Consider the following 26438-nt stretch of genomic DNA (forward strand, 5'->3'; position numbering starts at 1 on the left):
TTGGACAAAGCTGTTGCTGGGGAGAAGGGGTAACAGGCTCCTCTCCCTGTGACGACCTCTCTTGTAGTAGGGGAAAACAAACTGCCTTCTCTTCCAATACATTGTCCTGTTGTTGGGGGCCAGGACAGACTGTCCATATCTCCAGTGGTGCAGGTGCAGAGACTACTGTCCCATCTGCACTGTTGTGGGGCTTACTGTCTCCCCTTGGTGGGCTAGGCTGCCGCTGGGGAGGGGAAACAAGACTCTCCCCACCCGGTAAAATATTCTGCCGCTGGGGAGCAGGACTGACCATCCGTACTCCCTGTAGATTGGGCGTAGAGACCACGGTCCCATCTGCGCTGTTGTGGGGTTTACTGTCTCCCCTTGGTGGGCCAGGCTGCCGCTGGGGAGAGGGGGTAATAAACTCCTCTCCCTTACCCACTTCCAGCCGCTGGGGAGCCTGGCTGACCATCCGTACTCCCTGTAGCTTGGGCGCAGAGACCACGGTCCCATCTGCGCTGGTGTGGGGCTTACTGTCTCCCCTTGGTGTGCTAAGCTGCCGCTGGGGAGAGGGGGTAACCAACTCCTCTCCCTTACACACTTTCAGCCGCTGGGGAGCAGGGCTGACCCTATGTACTCCCTGTAGGCAGGGCGCAGAGACCACGGTCCCATCTGCGCTGGTGAGGGGCTTACCGTCTCCCCTTGGTGAGCTGCGCTGCCGCTGGGGAGAGGGAATAACAAACCCCTCTCCCTGAACCGTAGACTGCCGCTGGGGAGCAAGGACATCTCCTTCAGCTCCCTGTAGCTTGGGCACAGAGACCACGGTCCCATCTGTGCTGGTGTGGGGCTTACTGTCTCCCCTTGGTGTGTTAAGCTGCCGCTGGGGAGCAAGGATGGCACCTTCAGCCCCCTGTAATACACACTGCTGCTGGGGATCTGGGCCAACTGCCCAGCCTCCCTGTAGGGCCGGCAGAGAGACCACGGTCCCATCTCCACCTGCCATCTGTGGGTCTTCCCAGGACCAGTCGAAAAGGTCCCCCATTTCTGGGGCTGGTTGGGCAGTAGGAGGTACTAAATGCAGGTCTCCTGCTGGCGGGCTTAGTTGTTGGGGAGGGGGAACAAAACTCACCGCTCCCAATGGTGTACAGTCCAGAAGCCCCATCAGGTTAGAGACAGGCGGTGTCACTGGATCATATAAGTCCGCATAATTCTGTTTGATCTCCCACTGCTCTGGTGGTACTTGTGGGGTATATGGTAACTGACTGGCGCTGAACAGGTGTTGGTAATCCTGCTCCAGCTCCCATTCCTGGACAGCCAGTTCAGTCAAGTCTGGCCTTAGGTCCTCGGCCATAGGGAGATCCAGCACGGCTTCTCTGTAGTCAAATATGTCCCAAAGCCGTGACTCTGCCACACTCCCAAAGTCTGGTTCTGCAAATGTCCCCCATAATAAGCCAGGGCCATTATAATCCTCACCCTCGGGTTTGCCAAATTTGGCCATTCCAGGCACCCGCTGAACCGCGTACCAACGTAGCGCTTGGTATGCGTCCTCGAGACCCAGTTCTCTCCATGCCAGTGAATCAAGTTGCATCACCCATTCCTCCTGAGCCTGTTCTCCCAGCATAGGTATCCGTAGGGCCACTCTGGCTTGTAATCGCTGCTCCTTGCTGGGGAGACGCTCACCTCGCCAACGCTGGACACCCTCTAGGGTTTCTTCCCACATCCCCTGTCGGGCATCCTCTCTGCATGCCAACCTGGATGCCTCCGCTATCGGCTTATCCAGTGTGACCAAGATGCTCTGTAATCTCCAGTTAAACTCCTCTTCCACTTGGAGCACTGTCCAGGGACTCGCTGGTTCTATGCCGCTCCATAATAATTCCTGTGTCTCCAGGGTGTTGTTCCTCTCACACCAGGACGCCATCCCACCGCTTGCCACCAATGTAACGGATCGCCTGGCACCCCGACTGGGTACCTCCGTTAATGGATGCTCCTAGTGCTTCCTGAGGACTCCAAGCACTCTGGCAGACACCATAATCACCGAACCGATGCAGCATATGAACCTTCTCAAGCATATGAATGCTGTATACAGCCGAATAGGACAAACCATGCAAATAGGTTTGTACCCCTAGCAGTCAACTGGAACAGCATACAATAAATCCTTCCCCCAATAATGAGACGACACATCACTTTGAGGTTAAAACAGGAACTCTGGACTGGCTCATCCAGCCTGGCTTTTATTCACAATCCACAAAACATAGTGCTGCTCAGAGGGTTTTGCAGAACAACCAATAAACACATTACAACACATACAATGCAAGTACAGCAGCCAATCAGACACAATGGGACAATAGAAACACACCCAGCATATTCCTCCCCTCTGCTTAGGAGATAATTGAGTCAATTACTGTATCTACTCAATTATCTCCAAACTGAAAAGTTACACTTTTTATACATTTTTATAACTTGGTGAGTTAACATCGTACATACATAAAACTTATATTATTTTAACCAGAATAACTTGGGGACAAACATATCCAAAATTCACTTGAATAGGTTCAGGGGTTTAACGGTTAGGTCGAAGTCCTTTGTTGTCACTTGCAAGCATGGCTTTTCCTTGTCCCTGGGACAACACCCTGCTGGAGAACAATGGATCCGGGGGAGGGGAAAAGGAATTGTCCAAAAAGTTTCAGTATGTCCATACACTGTTTTTAAAAGGCCAGCACAGTACAATAAAAGTCCATTCACTGTGCTTAAAGGGCCAGTAGCCGCACAATAAAATACAATATGCCCAAATATTGCATTCAAAAGTACAACTGTACCAGGGGCCATAGTCAGCAGGTAGGAGGCGGGCCGCCAGGCCTCTCCAATGCCCAGTGGCGAGGTGGGTTCCGCCACACTGATTATGGGTGGGCAACTGGGGGCAACCAACAGGCCCACTCTTGCAAAGCACAGAGGGCTAAAAGTGGATAAAGGGGTCCTCATGCAGGCTGGGGAAGAAAAAACAGTTGAACTGCTGGAGAGGATGGGAGGCGGGCCTCTTACCCACAGACAATGGGCTGGTCCTCCGGGCAGCCTCTTACCCCAACAGACTATGCGGACAGCCCGGACATTCTCCGGCGAACCCGTTAGGGTTACGCCAGGTCTGCCGGATTTGATTTGAGGGTAGATATGTTACGGAACGCTGGTACGCCGTCACTTGGGCATCGAGGGCTCCTTTCTTTAGGTGGGCTTGATGGGGAGCGCCATTTACCCTGCACAGACTTGGACCTAGCCACAACATGGAGAGACAAGATGGCGCCGAACCAGAGACTGTGTGACCATGTTGGTGGGGGTTGGGACTTTCTTCTTTGTGATTAAGGGAGCTGAGTCACCTATTGTTGACTGTTTGTTAATCTCTTTACCTAATGCATAATGTTTTTCCTGTGTATGCATAGTAGGTGTTCTGTGATGGGGTGTCCTATTGGTTTTTAATGGGCTTAGTGTGATTGGCGGTTTGTTTAAGCCCCAGTTTGATTGGTTACTGTTCCAAACCTTTGTGTGTTTACTAATGAGTTTACTTGTATACAAATACCTGGATGTGTCTAATAAAAATTTGTTCCAGTTCTACCCTCAAGCTGTGTGTGTCTGCTGTTCTTGGGGGAGAGGTGTTAGCTGACTGGATCTTTGTGAACGGGCTGACATTTGTTGTTTGGCGGAGGGAAGAAACTGTTCGGACGGGTGTGCTCAGTTGGGGCACAGAGGACCCGTCACATGTATGTTAGTTCCATTTGTCCTGTATGGATTTTTAGGGATCCCAGCCACAAAGTTGTCTTAACTCAAGGCTGGCTGTATGGTCCCTCTAGCCTTGGGATAAATCAAGAGAGCTAGGCCTCAGAGCAGAAACTGCCTTTGTAAAGGCAATAAAAATCCCATTGCAGGCATAGGTGGATACCTGCCTAGAAGAAGGGCTGCAGCGGAATAGGCAGAAGGGACGATACCTGCCTGGAAGCTGCAGCCTGGTCGGGTGAAAAAAGGTCCAGAAGAACCCCAGAAAAGCCACGGCGACTGGGGAAGAAGAGCAGCGTTTTTTCCCGGTTCCAACTAGGAAGCGATTCTGGGCCGAGATACAGTGATTTTAAGTAGCTTAATTTTTCAAATTAGTTTTTTGTGTGTCTGTTGCCTAATCTGTATTCTGTATATAATTTGGTCTTTATGGCAGTAGCACTACTTAAGAGGTGCATGTTCTGGGCGCATCCTCAATTCCCATTTTTACTATATATGTTTGGATTCCCCCCCTTTGGAGGTGACCATGGGGAAGCATAAACTGAGGAGTCTCTGGAAGCAGTTGAAGCAGTTCAGTTAGCATGTTGATCTCCCTTGATAAAATAAGTGTAAGACCCCCGATATTGGGATACTGTGACGTAGTGGTGCGCTTAATATAATATGGCGACATAGCAGAACTGAACCCTTATATTTGTTTGACAGTATTGGTGATTTTTAGTAGCCTTATAAGATTTAAAACTGCATTTTGTGTTTGTTAGCTGTTCTCAAAATTGTATTTCAAATGAGCAGGGCCAGATTAACATAGGGGCTGATGGAGCTGCCGCTCCAGGCCCAGGCCCTGGTCCATGGAATAGGCCCATTTTAAAAAATAAGGTGTTTTTTTTACTTTATTTTTTTTCTCACACTACTCTTAGGTTTGCCACCTGACTGGTATTTTAAGGCACAGCCAATATTTGAGGCTGCCTGTCCATGACGGTATTGCAGTAATACCAGCAATACAAATGCAAATATTTTTCTCAGAATAAACGGAGATTACTCTGCAATACCAGCACCGGCCAGTAGGGGTCACTGTGTATGGAGAGAGGCAGGGGTACGAAGTTACAGCATATCCCTGCCTCTCTCCTCACTGACCCGCGGGGGAGCAGCTACACAGCACAGAGAGTCTACACAGCCGCTCCCAGCCTGCAGAGACAGACTACAGCTCAAGTAAGTGAAGGATGGGGGGAAAGGCAGCAGGGAGACATAGGAACACTAGGGGACACTGAGATACTTGGGGACACTGTGAGACATGGGGATGCTGTGAGAAACATTGGGACACGGAGACACTAGGGACACAGTATCTCCATGTCTCCCAGCCAGTGTCCCTAGTGTCTCAGTGTCCCCATGTCTCCAAGGGTCTGTGTCCCCATGTCTCTGTGTTCCTGGTGTCCCCATGTCTCTCAGTGCCCCATGTCTCCCAGTGTCCCCATGTATATGTCCACAAGTGCCCCCAGGTCTCCCAGTGTCCGTGTCCCCCTGCCTCCCAGCCAGTGTCCCTAGTGTCCCCATGTCTCCCTGTGTCCCCTAGTCTCCCAGTCTCTCAGTGTCTGTGTTCCCATGTCTCTCAGTGTCCCTAGTGTCTTAGTTTCCCCATTTCTCCCAGTGTCCCCAAATGTCTCAGTGTCCACACTGAGACAGTGTCTCCATGTCTCCCAGTGTCCCCATGTCTGTATCCACAAGTACCCCCATGTCTCCCAGTGTCCCCAAATGTCTCAGTGCCCTCATGTCTCCCAGTGTCCCCATGTCTCCAAGTTTCTCAGTGTCCCCCCGGTCTCTCAGTGTCCCCATGTCTCACTGTGTCCCCATGTCTCACTGTGTCCCCATGTCTCTCAATGTCCCCTAGTATCCTAGTGACAAGGGACACACTGAGACATAGGGACATTGGGAGAAATGGGGACACAGACACTGAGAGACAAGGGAACTGGGCGACATGGGGACACTGACACTGATGACACGGATACATAGGGACACTGATGCCAGGCTGGCCTTCCAATTCTTTTTGGTCATGTTTTTGGGCATGTTCGCCCCTTTTGGCAGTTCTGGTCACGTGATTCGCGTCAGTGGCCCACCCTTTGCGTCAGTGGCCCACCCTACCCCACCCATTGACTTCCTGCTTCACTGGACACTGCTGTTAGGAGGTATGGATTTATTTGAAAGATGAAAGCATAAATTAGAGAGAGATTAGAATAGAGTATGTGTTTTCTTATAGCTGCATCCTTTGAGTTTTCCTACAACATCAACTCCATCAGATACATGACGCTTGAGAGGTATGACTCTTTTAGTGTTTTTGGTCGATAAATTCTGTAATTAGGCCCCATGATAATTGTCAGCACCAGGCCCACTGGGCTCTTAATCTGGCCCTGCAAATGAGACACCCTTGGGCATCTCTTGCTAAATATGGGGCTATATTGTAGTAATATTATTAGGAGACAGCCAGGAAGCTCACCTGCCCATTGCGCGTCTTGTCCGTGGCTGTGTTCATGCCGAATCAGAGCGGACTTGGAACAAAAGCTCCGCCCACAGACAGCGCAGGAGTAAGGCCGCTCTCCCGTGTGAGTCCGCAGGTGGATGGTCAGACTGGTTTTCTGGGAGAAACCCTTATCACACACTTCACATTTAAATGGCTGCTCCCCAGTGTGCGTCCGCTGGTGCCGGTAAAGGACAGAGCTGCACTTGAAGCTCTTGTTACACAGCCGGCAGGAGAAAGGTCGCTCTCCAGTGTGTGTTCTCTGGTGGCGGACTAGGTAGAAGTTACAGCTGAACGTGCGTCCACATTCTCCACATTTATATCGATGGTCATCGGAGTGACTTCCCAGGTGTTTTTTCAGCTCGTTAGGGCTTGGGAAGATTTCTTGGCAAATTCCACACTTGTAGGAGCGTTGGACCTTACTCAGGATGCGGTTACCAGACGTTTTACCCATTTTTACATTACAGTGAAAGTTTCTGTGTCTTATAAGTGTTGAGTGATGACCAAAGCTTTTTCCGCAGCCAGTACAGAGGAAAGGTCTCTCTCCAGTGTGCATTCGGTAATGTACAGTTAGGTTAGCCTGAGATGAAAATGATTTTCGACAAACAGGACATTCAATGCGGTGTTTGGCAAGTGGGGTCTGCATCACATCTCCTCCCTCATCGATGTTTTCTGACGGATGGTCATTGTCACCACTCAGATAGATAAACGCATTGTCACTCGGTGAGTCACTGGTGGCTATCTCTGCAGGCTGGCTTGATTGGATTGAGCTCTCATTTAACGGAGTCTTTACCTTTTGTTTTTTGGTGAAATACTTTCCTGCAGCAGAAAAAAAATATTATATCATTTATGCAATATTCTATTCATATTATATTTATTTCGTTCTAAAATTTAATTCGGCCAATTTTGGATGCTTCTGTATGTCCGAATTGCTTCGGAGTTCTGAAAAGTGTCAAAACAGGAGAGGGAGGGAAAATTAAGGGAATGATGACAGGAATCTAACCCTAAGGGTATGGTTAGTGGTAGCGGTAAAGTTAGGGAGTTGCAGAATTCCTGAAGTACTGAATTTCAAAAGTTCGGAACTATGTCTTGTCCAGTTACTGGGGGGGTTGGGTTAATGGATGCCTGCTTGTTGTAAGGGTTTCTGAACGGCTGAAGGAAGGGAATTAGAAGGTAACTGGTTGGGTTAGCCGGGGAATCGCTACACTTATAGTATTAGGTGATTTGTTTGACGATGATTATGACCTCACTAAATCCCATGAAAGTCACCATGTGAATATGTAGCGGTTCATATGTAGCGAGAAAATTCCAATTGATCTTAATATTTTTTTTAAACATCGGTTCAGCTATAAAATATCTATTTTTGTGTAGAGTATTGATCTCACCATTAACAGAACTGGCCTTCTCATGCACTGGCTTGTATACAAACCCCAGAGATGGAACAGCCAATAAGGTGGGAGAAGAGACCAGGAGCATGCTGGAAAATGTGTTCTAAACACCAAGGATGGTACGAAAAGCCCGGAAAAGCTGTTCAACAGGCTTATAAAATGTTACAAAACCCAGAGATGTCTTTCATGCTCTTGTGTAAGTGACAGATCCGCCGTAATGTATTTGAAAATAGAGTGATTGTTTACCTCTCCGACTCCTCCTCTGCATGTGACTCTGATTGTGTCGGACCATGGATGACCGGGAGCAGAAGCCCTGGCCACAGACCTGGCAGGAGTACGGCCGTTCTCCAGTGTGCTTCCTCACGTGGATAACCAGGGTGGTCTTCTGGGAAAAGGCTTTCTGACACATGTGACACTTGAATGGCTGCTCTCCGGTGTGGACCCTCTGGTGTCTCACTAGAAAGTAGTTACAGGAGAAAGTACGTCCACAATCATTGCACTTGTACCTCTGTGGTCCTCTGTGGCTTGCCAAGTGCCTCCTAAGCTCCTTCGTATCTCTGAGGTTTTCATTGCAGATTCCACATTTATAAAGATGGTGAGCAGCTTCTGGGTTTTCCAAACCCTTTCCATGAGCCATGGCATGGGGCTTTCGTTTGTTAATGCTGCAGTAGGATTTACGGTGTCGTATGAGTGTGGACTGGTGGCCAAAGCTTTTACCACAAGAAGGACAAGTAAAATGTTTCTCAGCAGTGTGCGTCTTCTGATCTACGGTGAGAAAGGATTCAGAATCAAAGGTTTGGCCGCAGTCTGGACAGATATCACCATGTTCATCGTACAGAGTTCTCTCACGCTGGTCTGGAGCCGCATAATCTGGGAAGATCTCTGCTTTACATCCATCGGTCACATCACGCAGCCTTGTTTTCTGTTTGGACTGTTTTTCCTTTGTCTCCGAGTCTTCTGGAATCGTATTAGAATTGTGAGGGGACATATGCTCTCCTCGATCCTGTGAAACATTTTCAAATTTCACAAAACTGCTCGTGGGTAAACACTCATTTTGGTTTTCATCTATGGAAGAAAGTGGGATATGTCCTTGTTAAAAAGACAGATTAAAACAACATATTAGTAAACGGTCGAAGTATCAGCTAAATCTAATAATTTCTGAACTAAAGTATGGATTTATCCCCAGCATAAAAAATACAGAGACGGATACTATTTGCCCCATGGAATTTCCCCAAACTCCTCCTTTTCTTGGTTTTACAATTTATATTCTATTTCTTTTACTGTGCCTGTTCCTTCATTCTAGGTGATCATTAATACTGAAACCAAGTGGGCAAAGAAAAGAAAGAATAAGCATATCATTTATTACAAAGATGGATGTTTATCTAGCAGTAACACATAGGATAAAATGTCAATATCACAATATAGATCATTGTTCAGGGATACTATACACTAACCAGCATTGCTTCTCCTCTGATCGTGGCTGTTTTCGTGTCGGATCATAGCAGAGCTGGATCCAAATCTGCTTCCGCAGGTCACGCAGGAGTAAGGCCGCTCTCCTGTATGCGTTCGCAGATGGATGATTAGACTGATTTTCTGGGAGAAACTCCTATTGCACACTTCACACTTGTAGGGCTGCTCTCCTGTGTGCGTCCGCTGGTGCCGGTGAAGGACAGAGCTGCACTTGAAGCTCTTGTTGCACAGAGGACAGGAGTAGGGGCGCTCTCCAGTGTGTGTTCGCTGGTGACGCACTAGGAAGTAGTTACAGCTGAATGTACGGTTGCACTCGTAACACATGTAGCGCTGGTTTCCACTGTGACTTCCCAGGTGTCTGCGCAGTTCACTTGGGCTTGGAAAAGTCATCTGGCAAATGCCGCACTTGTGGTGGTGATGGACATGGATTGCAGGGGAGAGTTGGCTGACATTAACCTTGCATTTTCCTGTCCGTGCGCTACAGTGTGCATTCTGGTGGCGTCTGAGAGAGGAACGGTGGCCGAAGACTTTGCCACAGTCAGAGCAGAATGGCCGGTTCCCGGCGTGGATCATGCGGTGAGTATTGAGGAGGGATTGAGATTGCAACACTACGCCACACTCTGGGCATATAAATCCACAGCCCATGTCGCCTTCCTCAAAAGGGTTTATGTGATTCTTTGTATACTCCTCCCCATTCCATTCATCAGCCACATTATCGCAATCATCCAAACTTTGCTTATTTTCAGGTTGCCTTGGGTCCAATGCTTCCCCATTAAGTCCCACACGATCCCTGGCCATGCAAACAGCCTGAACAGCATCCTCCTCCTGAGGCCCGGCATAGTCCGGGTAAATGTCAGTCACTGGGTGATCTGTAAAACACAGGGAGTTACTATTATTATTAGTTATCATGCACCAACAAATTCCGCAGCGCTGTACAATAGGTGGACTAACAGACACGTATTTGCAAGAAGTCTAATAGAACGCACGGAAACAGACGGTCAATGGTTTTAGCAAGCCATGAACATTACAGTACGATGCCGCACTGTAACCAACACGCAGAGGAACATCCATTCAACCAACCATTTAATCAGGTCAGGGAACACATTTTAAGAGTTGATTATAAAATGGGATTAAACGCAGTGGATGAAGGGAGATTATTCTCAGAGCAAAATAATAATAAAGTGTGATGTTAAAACTATAGTGTGTTATTATTACTAGGTACAGTATTACAGTATTACTTTACTAAGAACACAGGGGTATTATTTATAGTAGGGTATTAATATTAATTATAGTGTGGTATTATTACTAGGTGAACATAGGGGTAACACTGGGGGTATTATTATATATAGTAGGGTAGTAATATTAATTATAGTGTGGTATTATTACTAGGTGAACATAGGGGTAACACTGGGGGTATTATTATATATAGTAGGGTAGTGATATTAATTATAGTGTGGTATTATTACTAGGTGAACATAGGGGTAACACTGGGGGTATTATTATATATAGTAGGGTAGTGATATTAATTATAGTGTGGTATTATTACTAGGTGAACATAGGGGTAACACTGGGGGTATTATTATATATAGTAGGGTATTAATATTAATTATAGTGTGGTATTATTACTAGGTGAACATAGGGGTAACACTGGGGGTATTATTATATATAGTAGGGTATTAATATTAATTATAGTGTGGTATTATTACTAGGTGAACATAGGGGTAACACTGGGGGTATTATTATATATAGTAGGGTATTAATATTAATTATAGTGTGGTATTATTACTAGGTGAACATAGGGGTAACACTGGGGGTATTATTATATATAGTAGGGTATTAATATTAATTATAGTGTGGTATTATTACTAGGTGAACATAGGGGTAACACTGGGGGTATTATTATATATAGTAGGGTAGTAATATTAATTATAGTGTGGTATTATTACTAGGTGAACATAGGGGTAACACTGGGGGTATTATTATATATAGTAGGGTAGTAATATTAATTATAGTGTGGTATTATTACTAGGTGAACATAGGGGTAACACTGGGGGTATTATTATATATAGTAGGGTAGTGATATTAATTATAGTGTGGTATTATTACTAGGTGAACATAGGGGTAACACTGGGGGTATTATTATATATAGTAGGGTAGTGATATTAATTATAGTGTGGTATTATTACTAGGTGAACATAGGGGTAACACTGGGGGTATTATTATATATAGTAGGGTATTAATATTAATTATAGTGTGGTATTATTACTAGGTGAACATAGGGGTAACACTGGGGGTATTATTATATATAGTAGGGTAGTGATATTAATTATAGTGTGGTATTATTACTAGGTGAACATAGGGGTAACACTGGGGGTATTATTATATATAGTAGGGTAGTGATATTAATTATAGTGTGGTATTATTACTAGGTGAACATAGGGGTAACACTGGGGGTATTATTATATATAGTAGGGTATCAATATTAATTATAGTGTGGTATTATTACTAGGTGAACATAGGGGTAACACTGGGGGTATTATTATATATAGTAGGGTAGTGATATTAATTATAGTGTGGTATTATTACTAGGTGAACATAGGGGTAACACTGGGGGTATTATTATATATAGTAGGGTAGTGATATTAATTATAGTGTGGTATTATTACTAGGTGAACATAGGGGTAACACTGGGGGTATTATTATATATAGTAGGGTATTAATATTAATTATAGTGTGGTATTATTACTAGGTGAACATAGGGGTAACACTGGGGGTATTATTATATATAGTAGGGTATTAATATTAATTATAGTGTGGTATTATTACTAGGTGAACATAGGGGTAACACTGGGGGTATTATTATATATAGTAGGGTATTAATATTAATTATAGTGTGGTATTATTACTAGGTGAACATAGGGGTAACACTGGGGGTATTATTATATATAGTAGGGTATTAATATTAATTATAGTGTGGTATTATTACTAGGTGAACATAGGGGTAACACTGGGGGTATTATTATATATAGTAGGGTATTAATATTAATTATAGTGTGGTATTATTACTAGGTGAACATAGGGGTAACACTGGGGGTATTATTATATATAGTAGGGTAGTAATATTAATTATAGTGTGGTATTATTACTAGGTGAACATAGGGGTAACACTGGGGGTATTATTATATATAGTAGGGTAGTAATATTAATTATAGTGTGGTATTATTACTAGGTGAACATAGGGGTAACACTGGGGGTATTATTATATATAGTAGGGTAGTGATATTAATTATAGTGTGGTATTATTACTAGGTGAACATAGGGGTAACACTGGGGGTATTATTATATATAGTAGGGTAGTGATATTAATTATAGTGTGGTATTATTACTAGGTGAACATAGGGGTAACACTGGGGGTATTATTATATATAGTAGGGTATTAATATTAATTATAGTGTGGTATTATTACTAGGTGAACATAGGGGTAACACTGGGGGTATTATTATATATAGTAGGGTAGTGATATTAATTATAGTGTGGTATTATTACTAGGTGAACATAGGGGTGACACTGGGGGTATTATTATATATAGTAGGGTAGTAATATTAATTATAGTGTGGTATTATTACTAGGTGAACATAGGGGTAACACTGGGGGTATTATTATATATAGTAGGGTAGTGATATTAATTATAGTGTGGTATTATTACTAGGTGAACATAGGGGTAACACTGGGGGTATTATTATATATAGTAGGGTAGTGATATTAATTATAGTGTGGTATTATTACTAGGTGAACATAGGGGTAACACTGGGGGTATTATTATATATAGTAGGGTATTAATATTAATTATAGTGTGGTATTATTACTAGGTGAACATAGGGGTAACACTGGGGGTATTATTATATATAGTAGGGTAGTGATATTAATTATAGTGTGGTATTATTACTAGGTGAACATAGGGGTAACACTGGGGGTATTATTATATATAGTAGGGTAGTGATATTAATTATAGTGTGGTATTATTACTAGGTGAACATAGGGGTGACACTGGGGGTATTATTATATATAGTAGGGTAGTAATATTAATTATAGTGTGGTATTATTACTAGGTGAACATAGGGGTAACACTGGGGGTATTATTATATATAGTAGGGTAGTGATATTAATTATAGTGTGGTATTATTACTAGGTGAACATAGGGGTAACACTGGGGGTATTATTATATATAGTAGGGTAGTGATATTAATTATAGTGTGGTATTATTACTAGGTGAACATAGGGGTAACACTGGGGGTATTATTATATATAGTAGGGTATTAATATTAATTATAGTGTGGTATTATTACTAGGTGAACATAGGGGTAACACTGGGGGTATTATTATATATAGTAGGGTAGTAATATTAATTATAGTGTGGTATTATTACTAGGTGAACATAGGGGTAACACTGGGGGTATTATTATATATAGTAGGGTAGTAATATTAATTATAGTGTGGTATTATTACTAGGTGAACATAGGGGTAACACTGGGGGTATTATTATATATAGTAGGGTAGTGATATTAATTATAGTGTGGTATTATTACTAGGTGAACATAGGGGTAACACTGGGGGTATTATTATATATAGTAGGGTAGTGATATTAATTATAGTGTGGTATTATTACTAGGTGAACATAGGGGTAACACTGGGGGTATTATTATATATAGTAGGGTATTAATATTAATTATAGTGTGGTATTATTACTAGGTGAACATAGGGGTAACACTGGGGGTATTATTATATATAGTAGGGTAGTGATATTAATTATAGTGTGGTATTATTACTAGGTGAACATAGGGGTGACACTGGGGGTATTATTATATATAGTAGGGTAGTAATATTAATTATAGTGTGGTATTATTACTAGGTGAACATAGGGGTAACACTGGGGGTATTATTATATATAGTAGGGTAGTGATATTAATTATAGTGTGGTATTATTACTAGGTGAACATAGGGGTAACACTGGGGGTATTATTATATATAGTAGGGTACTAATGTTAATTATAGTGTGGTATTATTACTAGGTGAACATAGGGGTAACACTGGGGGTATTATTATATATAGTAGGGTAGTAATATTAATTATAGTGTGGTATTATTACTAGGTGAACATAGGGGTAACACTGGGGGTATTATTATATATAGTAGGGTAGTGATATTAATTATAGTGTGGTATTATTACTAGGTGAACATAGGGGTAACACTGGGGGTATTATTATATATAGTAGGGTAGTGATATTAATTATAGTGTGGTATTATTACTAGGTGAACATAGGGGTAACACTGGGGATATTATTATATATAGTAGGGTATTAATATTAATTATAGTGTGGTATTATTACTAGGTGAACATAGGGGTAACACTGGGGGTATTATTATATATAGTAGGGTAGTAATATTAATTATAGTGTGGTATTATTAATAGGTGAACATAGGGGTAACACTGGGGGTATTATTATATATAGTAGGGTAGTAATATTAATTATAGTGTGGTATTATTACTAGGTGAACATAGGGGTAACACTGGGGGTATTATTATATATAGTAGGGTATTAATATTAATTATAGTGTGGTATTATTACTAGGTGAACATAGGGGTAACACTGGGGGTATTATTATATATAGTAGGGTAGTGATATTAATTATAGTGTGGTATTATTACTAGGTGAACATAGGGGTAACACTGGGGGTATTATTATATATAGTAGGGTAGTGATATTAATTATAGTGTGGTATTATTACTAGGTGAACATAGGGGTAACACTGGGGGTATTATTATATATAGTAGGGTAGTGATATTAATTATAGTGTGGTATTATTACTAGGTGAACATAGGGGTAACACTGGGGGTATTATTATATATAGTAGGGAGCTAGGTGATTCCAGTGGTGCCATGATTTGCCAGGTCTGTTTTAAGCCAATAATAATAATAGAACATCGAGGAAGCTCACCTGCCCATTGCGCGTCCTGTCCGTGGCTGTGTTCATGCCGGATCAGAGCGGACTTGGAACAGAAGCTCCGCCCACAGACAGCGCAGGAGTAAGGCCGCTCTCCCGTGTGAGTCCGCAGGTGGATGATCAGACTGGTTTTCTGAGAGAAACCCTTATCACACACTTCACATTTAAATGGCTGCTCCCCGGTGTGCGTCCGCTGGTGCCGGTAAAGGACAGAGCTGCACTTGAAGCTCTTGTTACACAGCGAGCAGGAGAAAGGTCGCTCTCCAGTGTGTGTTCTCTGATGACGGACCAGATAGAAGTTGCAGCTGAACGTGCGTCCACATTCTCCACACTTGTAATGGAGGTCACCAGAGTGGCTCTTCAGATGTTTCTTTAAGTCATTAGGGCGTGGAAAGGCTTCTAAGCAAATGCCGCATTTGTAGAAAGACGGGGCCCTGGGAGCCACAGAAAGTGATCCGGCGGCAATTGGTGGCTCTACGGTCTTTCCGCTGCAGTGGAAGTTGCTATGACGTATGAGAGTTGAATGGTACCCAAAACCTTTACCACAGTCAGGGCAAGAAAACGGTCTCTCTTCCACATGCATTGTCTGGTACAAACAGAATGGAGCGAGTTTTAAAAGGATAATTTATACTAGAGATTCCTTCCACGGACACATTTGCAGTCTATAGAGGACAGTCCTTACTAAACAACAACAAGGAAAATATCCTTGACTACCGTAATCAACTTCTCAGTGGTCTTACGTGCTCCCAACTTGCCCCGTAATAGTCTATAATGAATGCAGCGGAGAGACTCATCTTCCTGTCCGCCTGCTTCTCCCACGCCTCCCCCTCTGTCAGTCCCTACATTGGCTTCCCGTAAGATTTTGGGCTCAATTTAGGATCCTGATACTTTCTTGCAAATCTCTACAACATGCTGCTCCGACCTACCTATTCTCATTAATACACAAATATGTTCCATCTAGGCCCCTACGCTGTGACAAAGACCTGCGTCCATCCTCTGTTCATACTCCTACCTCTAATGCTCAACTTAAAGACTTCTCTAGGGCTGCACCGTGGAACACCCTTCCCCTCTCTGTTACACTTTCACCCAGTCTCCACTCCTTCAAAAAAATCATTGAAAACTCACTTCTTGTGTAATTCTTTCGTTCCGAATTTACATTCAGACAAATTTCGTGCAGTTCAGACGCTTATGAATGTCCGAAGTTCGGAGGTGCCGAACCAAACCATAGTACTGAAGTTCGGAAGTGCTTCGGATTTCTGAAAAGTGGCAAAACAAGAAAGAGGGAGAGAAAATTACGTGAATGATGACTGGAATCTTGACCAATAAGCTAATTAGTGTATTAGTGTTATAGATGTGTAGGTGGTTGTGGTAGCAATCCTGGCACTGGGAGCCCTACAGATGTGTAAGTGGTTGTGGTGGCAGTCCGGGCACTGGGAGGCGGGAGCTCTATAGATGTGTAAGTGGGTGTGGTGGTAGTCCGGGCACTGGGAGCCCTATAGATGTGTAAGATGTTGTTGCTAGTCCTGGCACTGCGAGCACCCTGCCTAGAATGTGTCAGGACTGCCACCACAACCACTTTCACATCTATAGGGCTCCCAGAGTCCGGACTGCCACCACCACAACTTACACATCTGAAGGGCTCCCGTCTCCCAGTGCCCCGATTGCCATCACAACCACTTACACATCTGTAGGGATCCCAGTGCCACCACAACCACTTACTAGACATGTGCAATTTGTTTCATGCAATTCGAATTTTGGTAGTTCGGAAGTGCCGAACCGAACCAAATGCCATTGGTCCGAATTGCCGAAGCAGCCCAATTTTTTTTCACCCTGAATTTCCGAACCGAACCAAATAATTTGCCCATGCCCATCCCGATCAATTAAACTGTTAATAGCCCCTCCCCGCACCCTGACTCCTCTCCTAAAACTGTCATCAAAACAAAACACTAAGCCCTGAGTGAATACTATTCTAGTAACATGACATGCATCCTACCTTTATCCTATGTGTCACTATACCCCACTCCCTCTAACATGTAAGCTCACTGAGCAGGGCCTCAATCCCTCTGTTACTGTCACTTTACCCCACTCCCTCTAACATGTAAGCTCACTGAGCAGGGCTCTCAATCCCTCTGTTACTGTGTCACTAAACCCCACTCCCTCTAACCTGTAAGCTCACTGAGCAGGGCCTCAATCCCTCTGTTACTGTGTCACTATACCCCACTCCCTCTTACATCTAAACTCACTGAGCAGGGCTCTCAATCCCTCTGTTACTGTGTCACTATACCCCACTCCCTCTTACATCTAAACTAACTGAGCAGGGCTCTCAATCCCTCTGTTACTGTGTCACTATACCCCACTCCCTCTAACATGTAAGCTCACTGAGCAGGGCCCTCAATCCCTCTGTTACTGTGTCACTATACCCCACTCCCTCTTACATCTAAACTCACTGAGCAGGGTCCTCAATACCTCTGTTACTGTGTCACTATACCCCACTCCCTCTAACATGTAAGCTCACTGAGCAGGGCCTCAATCCCTCTGTTACTGTCACTTTACCCCACTCCCTCTAACATGTAAGCTCACTGAGCAGGGCTCTCAATCCCTCTGTTACTGTGTCACTATACCCCACTCCATCTAGCATGTAACCTCACTGAGCAGGGTCCCCAATCCCTCTGTTACTGTGTCACTATACCCCACTCCCTCTAGCATGTAACCTCACTGAGCAGGGCCTCAATCCCTCTGTTACTGTGTCACTATACCCCACTCCCTCTAACATGTAAGCTCACTGAGCAGGGCCTCAATCCCTCTGTTACTGTGTCACTATACCCCACTCCCTCTAACATGTAAGCTCACTGAGCAGGGCCCTCAATCCCTCTGTTACTGTGTCACTATACCCCACTCCCTCTAGCATGTAAGCTCATTGAGCAGGGCCCTCAATCCCTCTGTTACTGTGTCACCATACCCCTCTGTTACTGTGTCACCATAACCCATGTAAGCTCACTGAGCAGGGCCTCAATCCCTCTGTTACTGTGTCACTATACCCCACTCCCTCTAGCATGTAACCTCACTGAGCAGGGCCTCAATCCCTCTGTTACGGTGTAACTATACCCCACTCCCTCTAACATGTAAACTCACTGAGCAGGGCCCTCAATCCCTCTGTTACTGTGTCATTATACCCCACTCCCTCTAACATGTAAGCTCACTGAGCAGGGCCTCAATCCCTCTGTTACCGTGTCACTATACCCCACTCCCTCTAGCATGTAACCTCACTGAGCAGGGCCTCAATCCCTCTGTTACTGTGTCACTATACCCCACTCCCTCTAACATGTAAACTCACTAAGCAGGGCCCTCAATCCCTCTGTTACTGTGTCATTATACCCCACTCCCTCTAGCATGTAAGCTCATTGAGCAGGGCCCTCAATCCCTCTGTTACTGTGTCACCATACCCCTCTGTTACTGTGTCACCATAACCCATGTAAGCTCACTGAGCAGGGCCTCAATCCCTCTGTTACTGTGTCACTATACCCCACTCCCTCTAGCATGTAACCTCACTGAGCAGGGCCTCAATCCCTCTGTTACTGTGTCACTATACCCCACTCCCTCTAACATGTAAACTCACTGAGCAGGGCCCTCAATCCCTCTGTTACTGTGTCATTATACCCCACTCCCTCTAACATGTAAGCTCACTGAGCAGGGCCTCAATCCCTCTGTTACCGTGTCACTATACCCCACTCCCTCTAGCATGTAACCTCACTGAGCAGGGCCTCAATCCCTCTGTTACTGTGTCACTATACCCCACTCCCTCTAACATGTAAACTCACTGAGCAGGGCCCTCAATCCCTCTGTTACTGTGTCATTATACCCCACTCCCTCTAACATGTAAGCTGAGCAGGGCCCTCAATCCCTCTGTTACTGTGTCACTATACCCCACTCCCTCTAGCATGTAAGCTCATTGAGCAGGGCCCTCAATCCCTCTGTTACTGTGTCACTATACCCCACTCCCTCTAGCATGTAAGCTCATTGAGCAGGGCCCTCAATCCCTCTGTGTCACTATACCCCACTCCCTCTAACATGTAAGATCACTGAGCAGGACCCTCAATCCCTCTGTTACTGTGTCACTATACCCCACTCCCTCTAACATGTAAACTCACTGAGCAGGGCCCTCAATCCCTCTGTTACTGTGTCACTATACCCCACTCCCTCTAGCAAATAAACTCACTGAGCAGGGCCTCAATCCCTCTGTTACTGTCACTATACCCCACTCCCTCTAACATGTAAACTCACTGAGCAGGCCCTCAATCCCTCTGGTACTGTGTCACTATACCCCACTCCCTCTAGCATGTAAGCTCACTGAGCAGGCCCTCAATCCCTCTGTTACTGTGTCACTAGACCCCAATCCCTCTAGCATGTAAGCTCACTGAGCAGGCCCTCAATCCCTCTGTTACTGTGTCACTATACCCCACTCCCTCTAACATGTAAACTCACTGAGCAGGGCCCTCAATCCCTCTGTTACTGTGTCACTATACCCCACTCCCTCTAACATGTAAACTCTCTGAGCAGGGCCTCAATCCCTCTGTTACTGTGTCACTATACCCCACTCCCTCTAACATGTAAACTCACTGAGCAGGGCCCTCAATCCCTCTGTTACTGTGTCACTATACCCCACTCCTCTAACATGTAAACTCACTGAGCAGGGACCTCAATCCCTCTGTTACTGTGTAACTATACCCCACTCCCTCTAACATGTAAACTCACTGAGCAGGCCCTCAATCCCTCTGTTACTGTCACTATACCCCACTCCCTCTAACATGTAAACTCACTGAGCAGGCCCTCAATCCCTCTGTTACTGTGTCACTATACCCCACTCCCTCTAACATGTAAACTCACTGAGCAGGCCCTCAATCCCTCTGTTACTGTGTCACTATACCACACTCCCTCTAGAATGTAAGCTCATTGAGCAGGGCCCTCCACCTCTCTGTTCCTGTACGTCCAATTGTCTGTTACAATTACATGTCTGTTAGTGCACCCATTGTACAGTGCTATGGAATGTGATGGCGCTATATAAAAAAAATAATAATATACAGTCAGTGAGTGTTATATACAGTGAATGTGTTATATACAGTCTGTGCGTTATTTACAGTCTGTGCGTTATATACAGTCAGTGTGCGTTATATACAGTCTGTGCGTTATATACAGTCAGTGTGTGTTATATACAGTCAGTGTGTGTTATATACAGTCAGTGTGTGCGTTATATACAGTCAGTGCGTTATATACAGTCAGTGCGTTATATACAGTCAGTGTGTGTTATATAAAATGTAAATGTAATATGGACTGACAGTGAGAAATAAATATACCCAATGAGATGAAATAACAGTAGGGCTGCGTCACATACAAGGGAGCGACTTATTAAATGAAACCGAAAAGATATAACTGGTATGTGAGCGCTCCAATTAATTATGCAGATCTACATAAAAATCAAGATAAAAATATCAATAAACTTAAAAATGACCAATCTCGCCGAGATCACCACAATGACCACCATAAACCACAATTGAATGTACTGGGTGAGTCTTATCTGAATCAGAATACTCTACACATATATATAAGAGTATAACAAAATATCATTTATTGTATAATAAACCAATCATAAAAAATGAAACAACATCTCAAAACGTCCAGTATCAGATGTAATCGTGATGAATAGTAAGGGGCCCCTTATTCATATTCTTGTCGACAAAGGACTGATGTAAAAAATCAGAGATGTGCACATTAGCATAAAAACTATATGTGAACTCAAAAAAGTTCAAGCAGTAGGCTCCAGTCCAGTCCGTGAAAAAATATATAAGTGGATAAACGGATAGTGCCCAGACGACCAAGCCGTCTTACGGAGAGGGAGCTCAAACACCAGCCAAACACCCTGGTCAAGACTAAGAGGGAAGCGATAGGGATGGCCCCAAAGGTGAAAAATCACATCCAGATATGGAAAACTATGGGGATATCACTTCAGCAACTTACCCTATCCGTCCGACCATCGGGTGAGAAACTGGGAGCACATAAACTCCAAACCGTGAAGGCTGCAGGAAAAAGGCCGTTCTCGCCAGGTCGCTTGCCGAAAATCAATGGCGGGTCGTAAAGGACGAATCGGCTGGGAAGTTCAAATCCGTCGGCGGTGTGGTGAGGTAGCAGACAGCACGTCTACGCGTTTCGTCCTAGCTGGAGGACTTTTTCAAGACAATGTCTGCTGTCTAAGAGCCGGGTTTATATACCCACTCTTAATTGATTCATAGAATGGTCATGATTGTTAATTGATTCATAGAATGGTCATGATTGTTAATTGATAAACTGAGATCATTACAGATCTAAAGTAAATGGTCATAATTGTTAATTGATAAACTGAGATCATTACAGATCTAAAATAAAATATGCTGCAAGTGGATAGAAAAACACAAAATATAATAAATGAAAACATATATCCTTATTAGGACAATCTCATATTATTAACATCGAAAAATTATATATATATAGACATAAAATAAAGATTAAAAATATATTTTTATTTTTACTTTTATTTTTACTAATAAAGTATTTCAATCTCAAGTTTAACAGAGATAATTAATCAATCTTGATTTGTGAGCCTTTTTTTAAAAATAATAATAATGATAATATAGTTCAATTGTTTTATAAAAATCTGTTATTTATATATATTAGATTAGGAACAAGAACATTAAAATAAATGTTGAGCACTATATTTTTGTATATATATTTATATGTATAATTAAGAAAAAGAACATTGGAAAAAAATGCTGAACACTCATATAGGATTCATATAAGTGTTAAAGAGACCATGGGGTCTAAGGTGAATCGTAATATATATGTGGTTCCCGATTCATCCTCTCCCACATATAGAGACAGTGAAAGATCTTTCACTCACAGGGACAAATAAGTATGTCTTCCAAATTTTAAATGTTACATTCCACTTCTTCATTTAACCCATTAGGAGTAAGTGTGTTGAGTCTAAAGATCCATTTAGTTTCTGCTGTAATTAAGGCTAATTTTCTATTGGGTATATTCTCTGCAATATGCTCGATGCCCATTACTAAAAGCTGTGAAGGGTTACTGTCATGGGCCATTTGGAAGTGTCTGGCTACTGGAGATTTTTTATCACGGTTGCTGATGGCTCGTCTGTGTTCCCTGAACCTGGCTTTTAATGGTCTCGAAGTCTGACCTACATATAGCAAGTCACAAGTACATATCAACAGATATACCACAAATGAGGTATTGCACGAGATTCTAGTGGTTGTATGGAAGTTCTCATCTTTAGAGGAAGGGGGGAAATTCTTTTTTCCGTGACATATGTGTTGGCAGGTTAAGCATCGGGTGGCACCACATTTGAAATTTCCTGCTTCACATAATATCGATGTTTGATTAGTTTTTGCAGTCGGAAATTTGGAAGGGGCCAATAGGTTCTTTAGATTCCTATTTTTACGGAATGTTACTCTGGGTACTTCAGGGATACTGAAACGAAGCCATGGATCCAACCGCAGAATAGACCAATGATTGTTTAGGATATGAATGATCTGGTTGTACGCCCTATTGTACGTTGTCGAGAAGATGGGACCTTTATTCTGACCCACCTCTCTAGTACTGATGTGAAAGTCTATCCTCGGTTTAGGTCTCCTTATTATCGGATGATTCTCCAATAGAGATAGAATCTCCCTATGTTTGACTGAGGGGGAAGGTGATGAAATCAGTATATCAGCTGCAAGCCCAGGGATAATTTTAGAGTTCTTTCCGTCCATTCCAATTTTACGCTGGTTGATAAGGGAATCTCTATTGAGCCCTCTAGCCTTCTGGTACGCCCGACCAATGATGCTAGGGTCATAATTCTTATCCAGAAATCGCTGGCAAAGGTCCAACGACTCCTCTTCAAAATTCTCCAAAAAGGAACAATTGCGTCGGAGCCTGGTGAACTGGCTAAACGGGATATTATTAATCCACGTAGGATGATGACCACTCGTGGAGTGTAAAAAACCATTGACATCCACCTGTTTTTTATATGTTCTGGTGTGGACATAACCAGGTTTCCCACTCAGGATTAAATCCAGAAATTCAATAGTAGATCTATTTTTGTTGCTCGTGAAGGAGAACCCCCACTCGTTGTTATTGAGACTTTGAACGAACTCCTCAGCTTCATTTAGATCACCTTCCCAAATGATCAGGATGTCATCAATGAAGCGTTTGTAAAATTTCAGGTGCCTCTTCCAGATAGGGTTATGGTAGATGTTGGAATGCTCCCATAAACCCATAAAGATGTTGGCGTATGCTGGGGCAAAGCTCGCCCCCATTGCTGTCCCTTTCTTCTGTAAATAAAATTGCCCATTGAAACTAAAATAGTTGTGGGTTAAAATGAAGGATATACTTTCAACAATGGCTTCCACTTGAAATCGTGGAAGAAGGGGGTCTTCCAAAAGGAAATGTTTGACCGCTTTCAAACCTAACTGGTGGTCAATGTTGGAGTATACATTTACTTTAGATCTGTAATGATCTCAGTTTATCAATTAACAATCATGACCATTCTATGAATCAATTAACAATCATGACCATTCTATGAATCAATTAAGAGTGGGTATATAAACCCGGCTCTTAGACAGCAGACATTGTCTTGAAAAAGTCCTCCAGCTAGGACGAAACGCGTAGACGTGCTGTCTGCTACCTCACCACACCGCCGACGGATTTGAACTTCCCAGCCGATTCGTCCTTTACGACCCGCCATTGATTTTCGGCAAGCGACCTGGCGAGAACGGCCTTTTTCCTGCAGCCTTCACGGTTTGGAGTTTATGTGCTCCCAGTTTCTCACCCGATGGTCGGACGGATAGGGTAAGTTGCTGAAGTGATATCCCCATAGTTTTCCATATCTGGATGTGATTTTTCACCTTTGGGGCCATCCCTATCGCTTCCCTCTTAGTCTTGACCAGGGTGTTTGGCTGGTGTTTGAGCTCCCTCTCCGTAAGACGGCTTGGTCGTCTGGGCACTATCCGTTTATCCACTTATATATTTTTTCACGGACTGGACTGGAGCCTACTGCTTGAACTTTTTTGAGTTCACATATAGTTTTTATGCTAATGTGCACATCTCTGATTTTTTACATCAGTCCTTTGTCGACAAGAATATGAATAAGGGGCCCCTTACTATTCATCACGATTACATCTGATACTGGACGTTTTGAGATGTTGTTTCATTTTTTATGATTGGTTTATTATACAATAAATGATATTTTGTTATACTCTTATATATATGTGTAGAGTATTCTGATTCAGATAAGACTCACCCAGTACATTCAATTGTGGTTTATGGTGGTCATTGTGGTGATCTCGGCGAGATTGGTCATTTTTAAGTTTATTGATATTTTTATCTTGATTTTTATGTAGATCTGCATAATTAATTGGAGCGCTCACATACCAGTTATATCTTTTCAGTGTGTGTTATATACAGTCAGTGTGTGTGTGTGTGTTATATACAGTCAGCGCGTGTTATATACAGTCAGTGTGTGTTAGATACAGTCAATGCGTTATATACAGTCAGTGTGTGTTATATACAGTCAGTGCGTTATATACAGTCAGTGCGTTATATACAGTCAGTGTGTTATATACAGTCAGTGTGTTATATACAGTGTGTGCGTTCTATACAGTCAGTGCGTTATATACAGTCAGTGTGTGTTATATACAGTCAGTGTGTGCGATATATACAGTCAGTGTGTGTTATATACAGTCAGTGTGTGTTATATACAGTCAGTGTGTATTATATAAAGTCAGTGTGTGTTATATACAGTCAGTGTGTGCGTTCTATACAGTCAGTGTGTGTATTATTTACAGTCAGTGCGTTCTATACAGTCAGTGTGTGTTATATACAGTCAGTGTGTGTTATATACAGTCAGTGTGTATTATATACAGTCAGTGTGTTTTATATACAGTCAGTGTGTGCGTTATATACAGTCAGTGTGTGTTATATACAGTCAGTGTGTTTTATATACAGTCAGTGTGTGCGTTATATACAGTCAGTGTGTGTTATATACAGTCAGTGTGTTTTATATACAGTCAGTGTGTGTGTTATATACAGTCAGTGTTTGTGTTATATACAGTCAGTGTGTATTATATACAGTCAGTGTGTGTATTATATAGTCAGTGTGTGTTATATACAGTCATTGTGTGCGTTCTATACAGTCAGTGTGTGTATTATATACAGTTAGTGTTTGTGTTATATACAGTCAGTGTGTGTATTATATACAGTCAGTGTTTGTGTTATATACAGTCAGTGTTTGTGTTATATACAGTCAGTGTGTGTATTATATACAGTCAGTGTGTATTATATACAGTCAGTGTGTGTATTATATACAGTCAGTGTGTATTATATACAGTCAGTGTGTGTATTATATACAGTCAGTGTGTATTATATACAGTCAGTGTTTGTGTTATATACAGTCAGTGTGTGTATTATATACAGTCAGTGTGTGTATTATATACAGTCAGTGTGTATTATATACAGTCAGTGTGTGTGTTATATACAGTCAGTGTGTGTTATATACAGTCAGTGTGTGTTATATACAGTCAGTGTGTGTATTATATACAGTCAGTGTGTATTATATACAGTCAGTGTGTATTATATACAGTCAGTGTTTGTGTTATATACAGTCAGTGTGTGTATTATATACAGTCAGTGTGTGTTATATACAGTCAGTGTGTGTGTTATATACAGTCAGTGTGTGTTATATACAGTCAGTGTGTGTTATATACAGTCAGTGTGTGTATTATATACAGTCAGTGTGTGTTCTATAGTCAGTGTGCGTTCTATAGTCAGTGTGTGTGTGTTATATACAGTCAGTGTGTGTTATATACAGTCAGTGTGTGTTATATACATTCAGTGTGTGCAATAAACAGTCAGTGTGTGTGTTATATACAGTCAGTGTGTGTGTTATATACAGTCAGTGTGTGTTATATACAGTCAGTGTGTGTTATATACAGTCAGTGTGTGTATTATATACAGTCAGTGTGTGTTATATACAGTCAGTGTGTATTATATACAGTCAGTGTGCGTTATATACAGTCAGTGTGTGTATTATATACAGTCAGTGTGCGTTATATACAGTCAGTGTGTGTTATATACAGTCAGTGTGTGTTATATACAGTCAGTGTGTGTTATATACAGTCAGTGTGCGTTATATACAGTCAGTGTGTGTTATATACAGTCAGTGTGTGTTATATACAGTCAGTGTGTGTGTTATATACAGTCAGTGTGTGTTATATACAGTCAGTGTGTGTGTTATATACAGTCAGTGTGTGTT

At 42.9% G+C, this 26438-nt stretch overlaps 1 protein-coding gene across 1 annotated transcript in view; it reads right to left on the minus strand.

Annotated features, from left to right (window-relative positions):
* The window catches only part of LOC134573483 (zinc finger protein 850-like), a 60603-nt gene that overhangs the window by 24054 nt on the left and 10111 nt on the right, over window positions 1-26438 (minus strand). Inside the window, exons 2-5 of the mRNA XM_063433253.1 lie at window positions 15098-15689; window positions 9087-9971; window positions 7879-8697; window positions 6224-7063 (exon numbers count right to left, since the gene is read on the minus strand). Coding sequence (XP_063289323.1) covers window positions 6224-7063; window positions 7879-8697; window positions 9087-9971; window positions 15098-15686 — 3133 coding nt within the window. The 5' untranslated portion in view covers window positions 15687-15689. The remainder of the gene's footprint in view (window positions 1-6223; window positions 7064-7878; window positions 8698-9086; window positions 9972-15097; window positions 15690-26438) is intronic.

This window comes from Pelobates fuscus, chromosome 1 (genome assembly GCF_036172605.1).
Source record: "Pelobates fuscus isolate aPelFus1 chromosome 1, aPelFus1.pri, whole genome shotgun sequence".
NCBI lineage: Eukaryota > Metazoa > Chordata > Amphibia > Anura > Pelobatidae > Pelobates > Pelobates fuscus.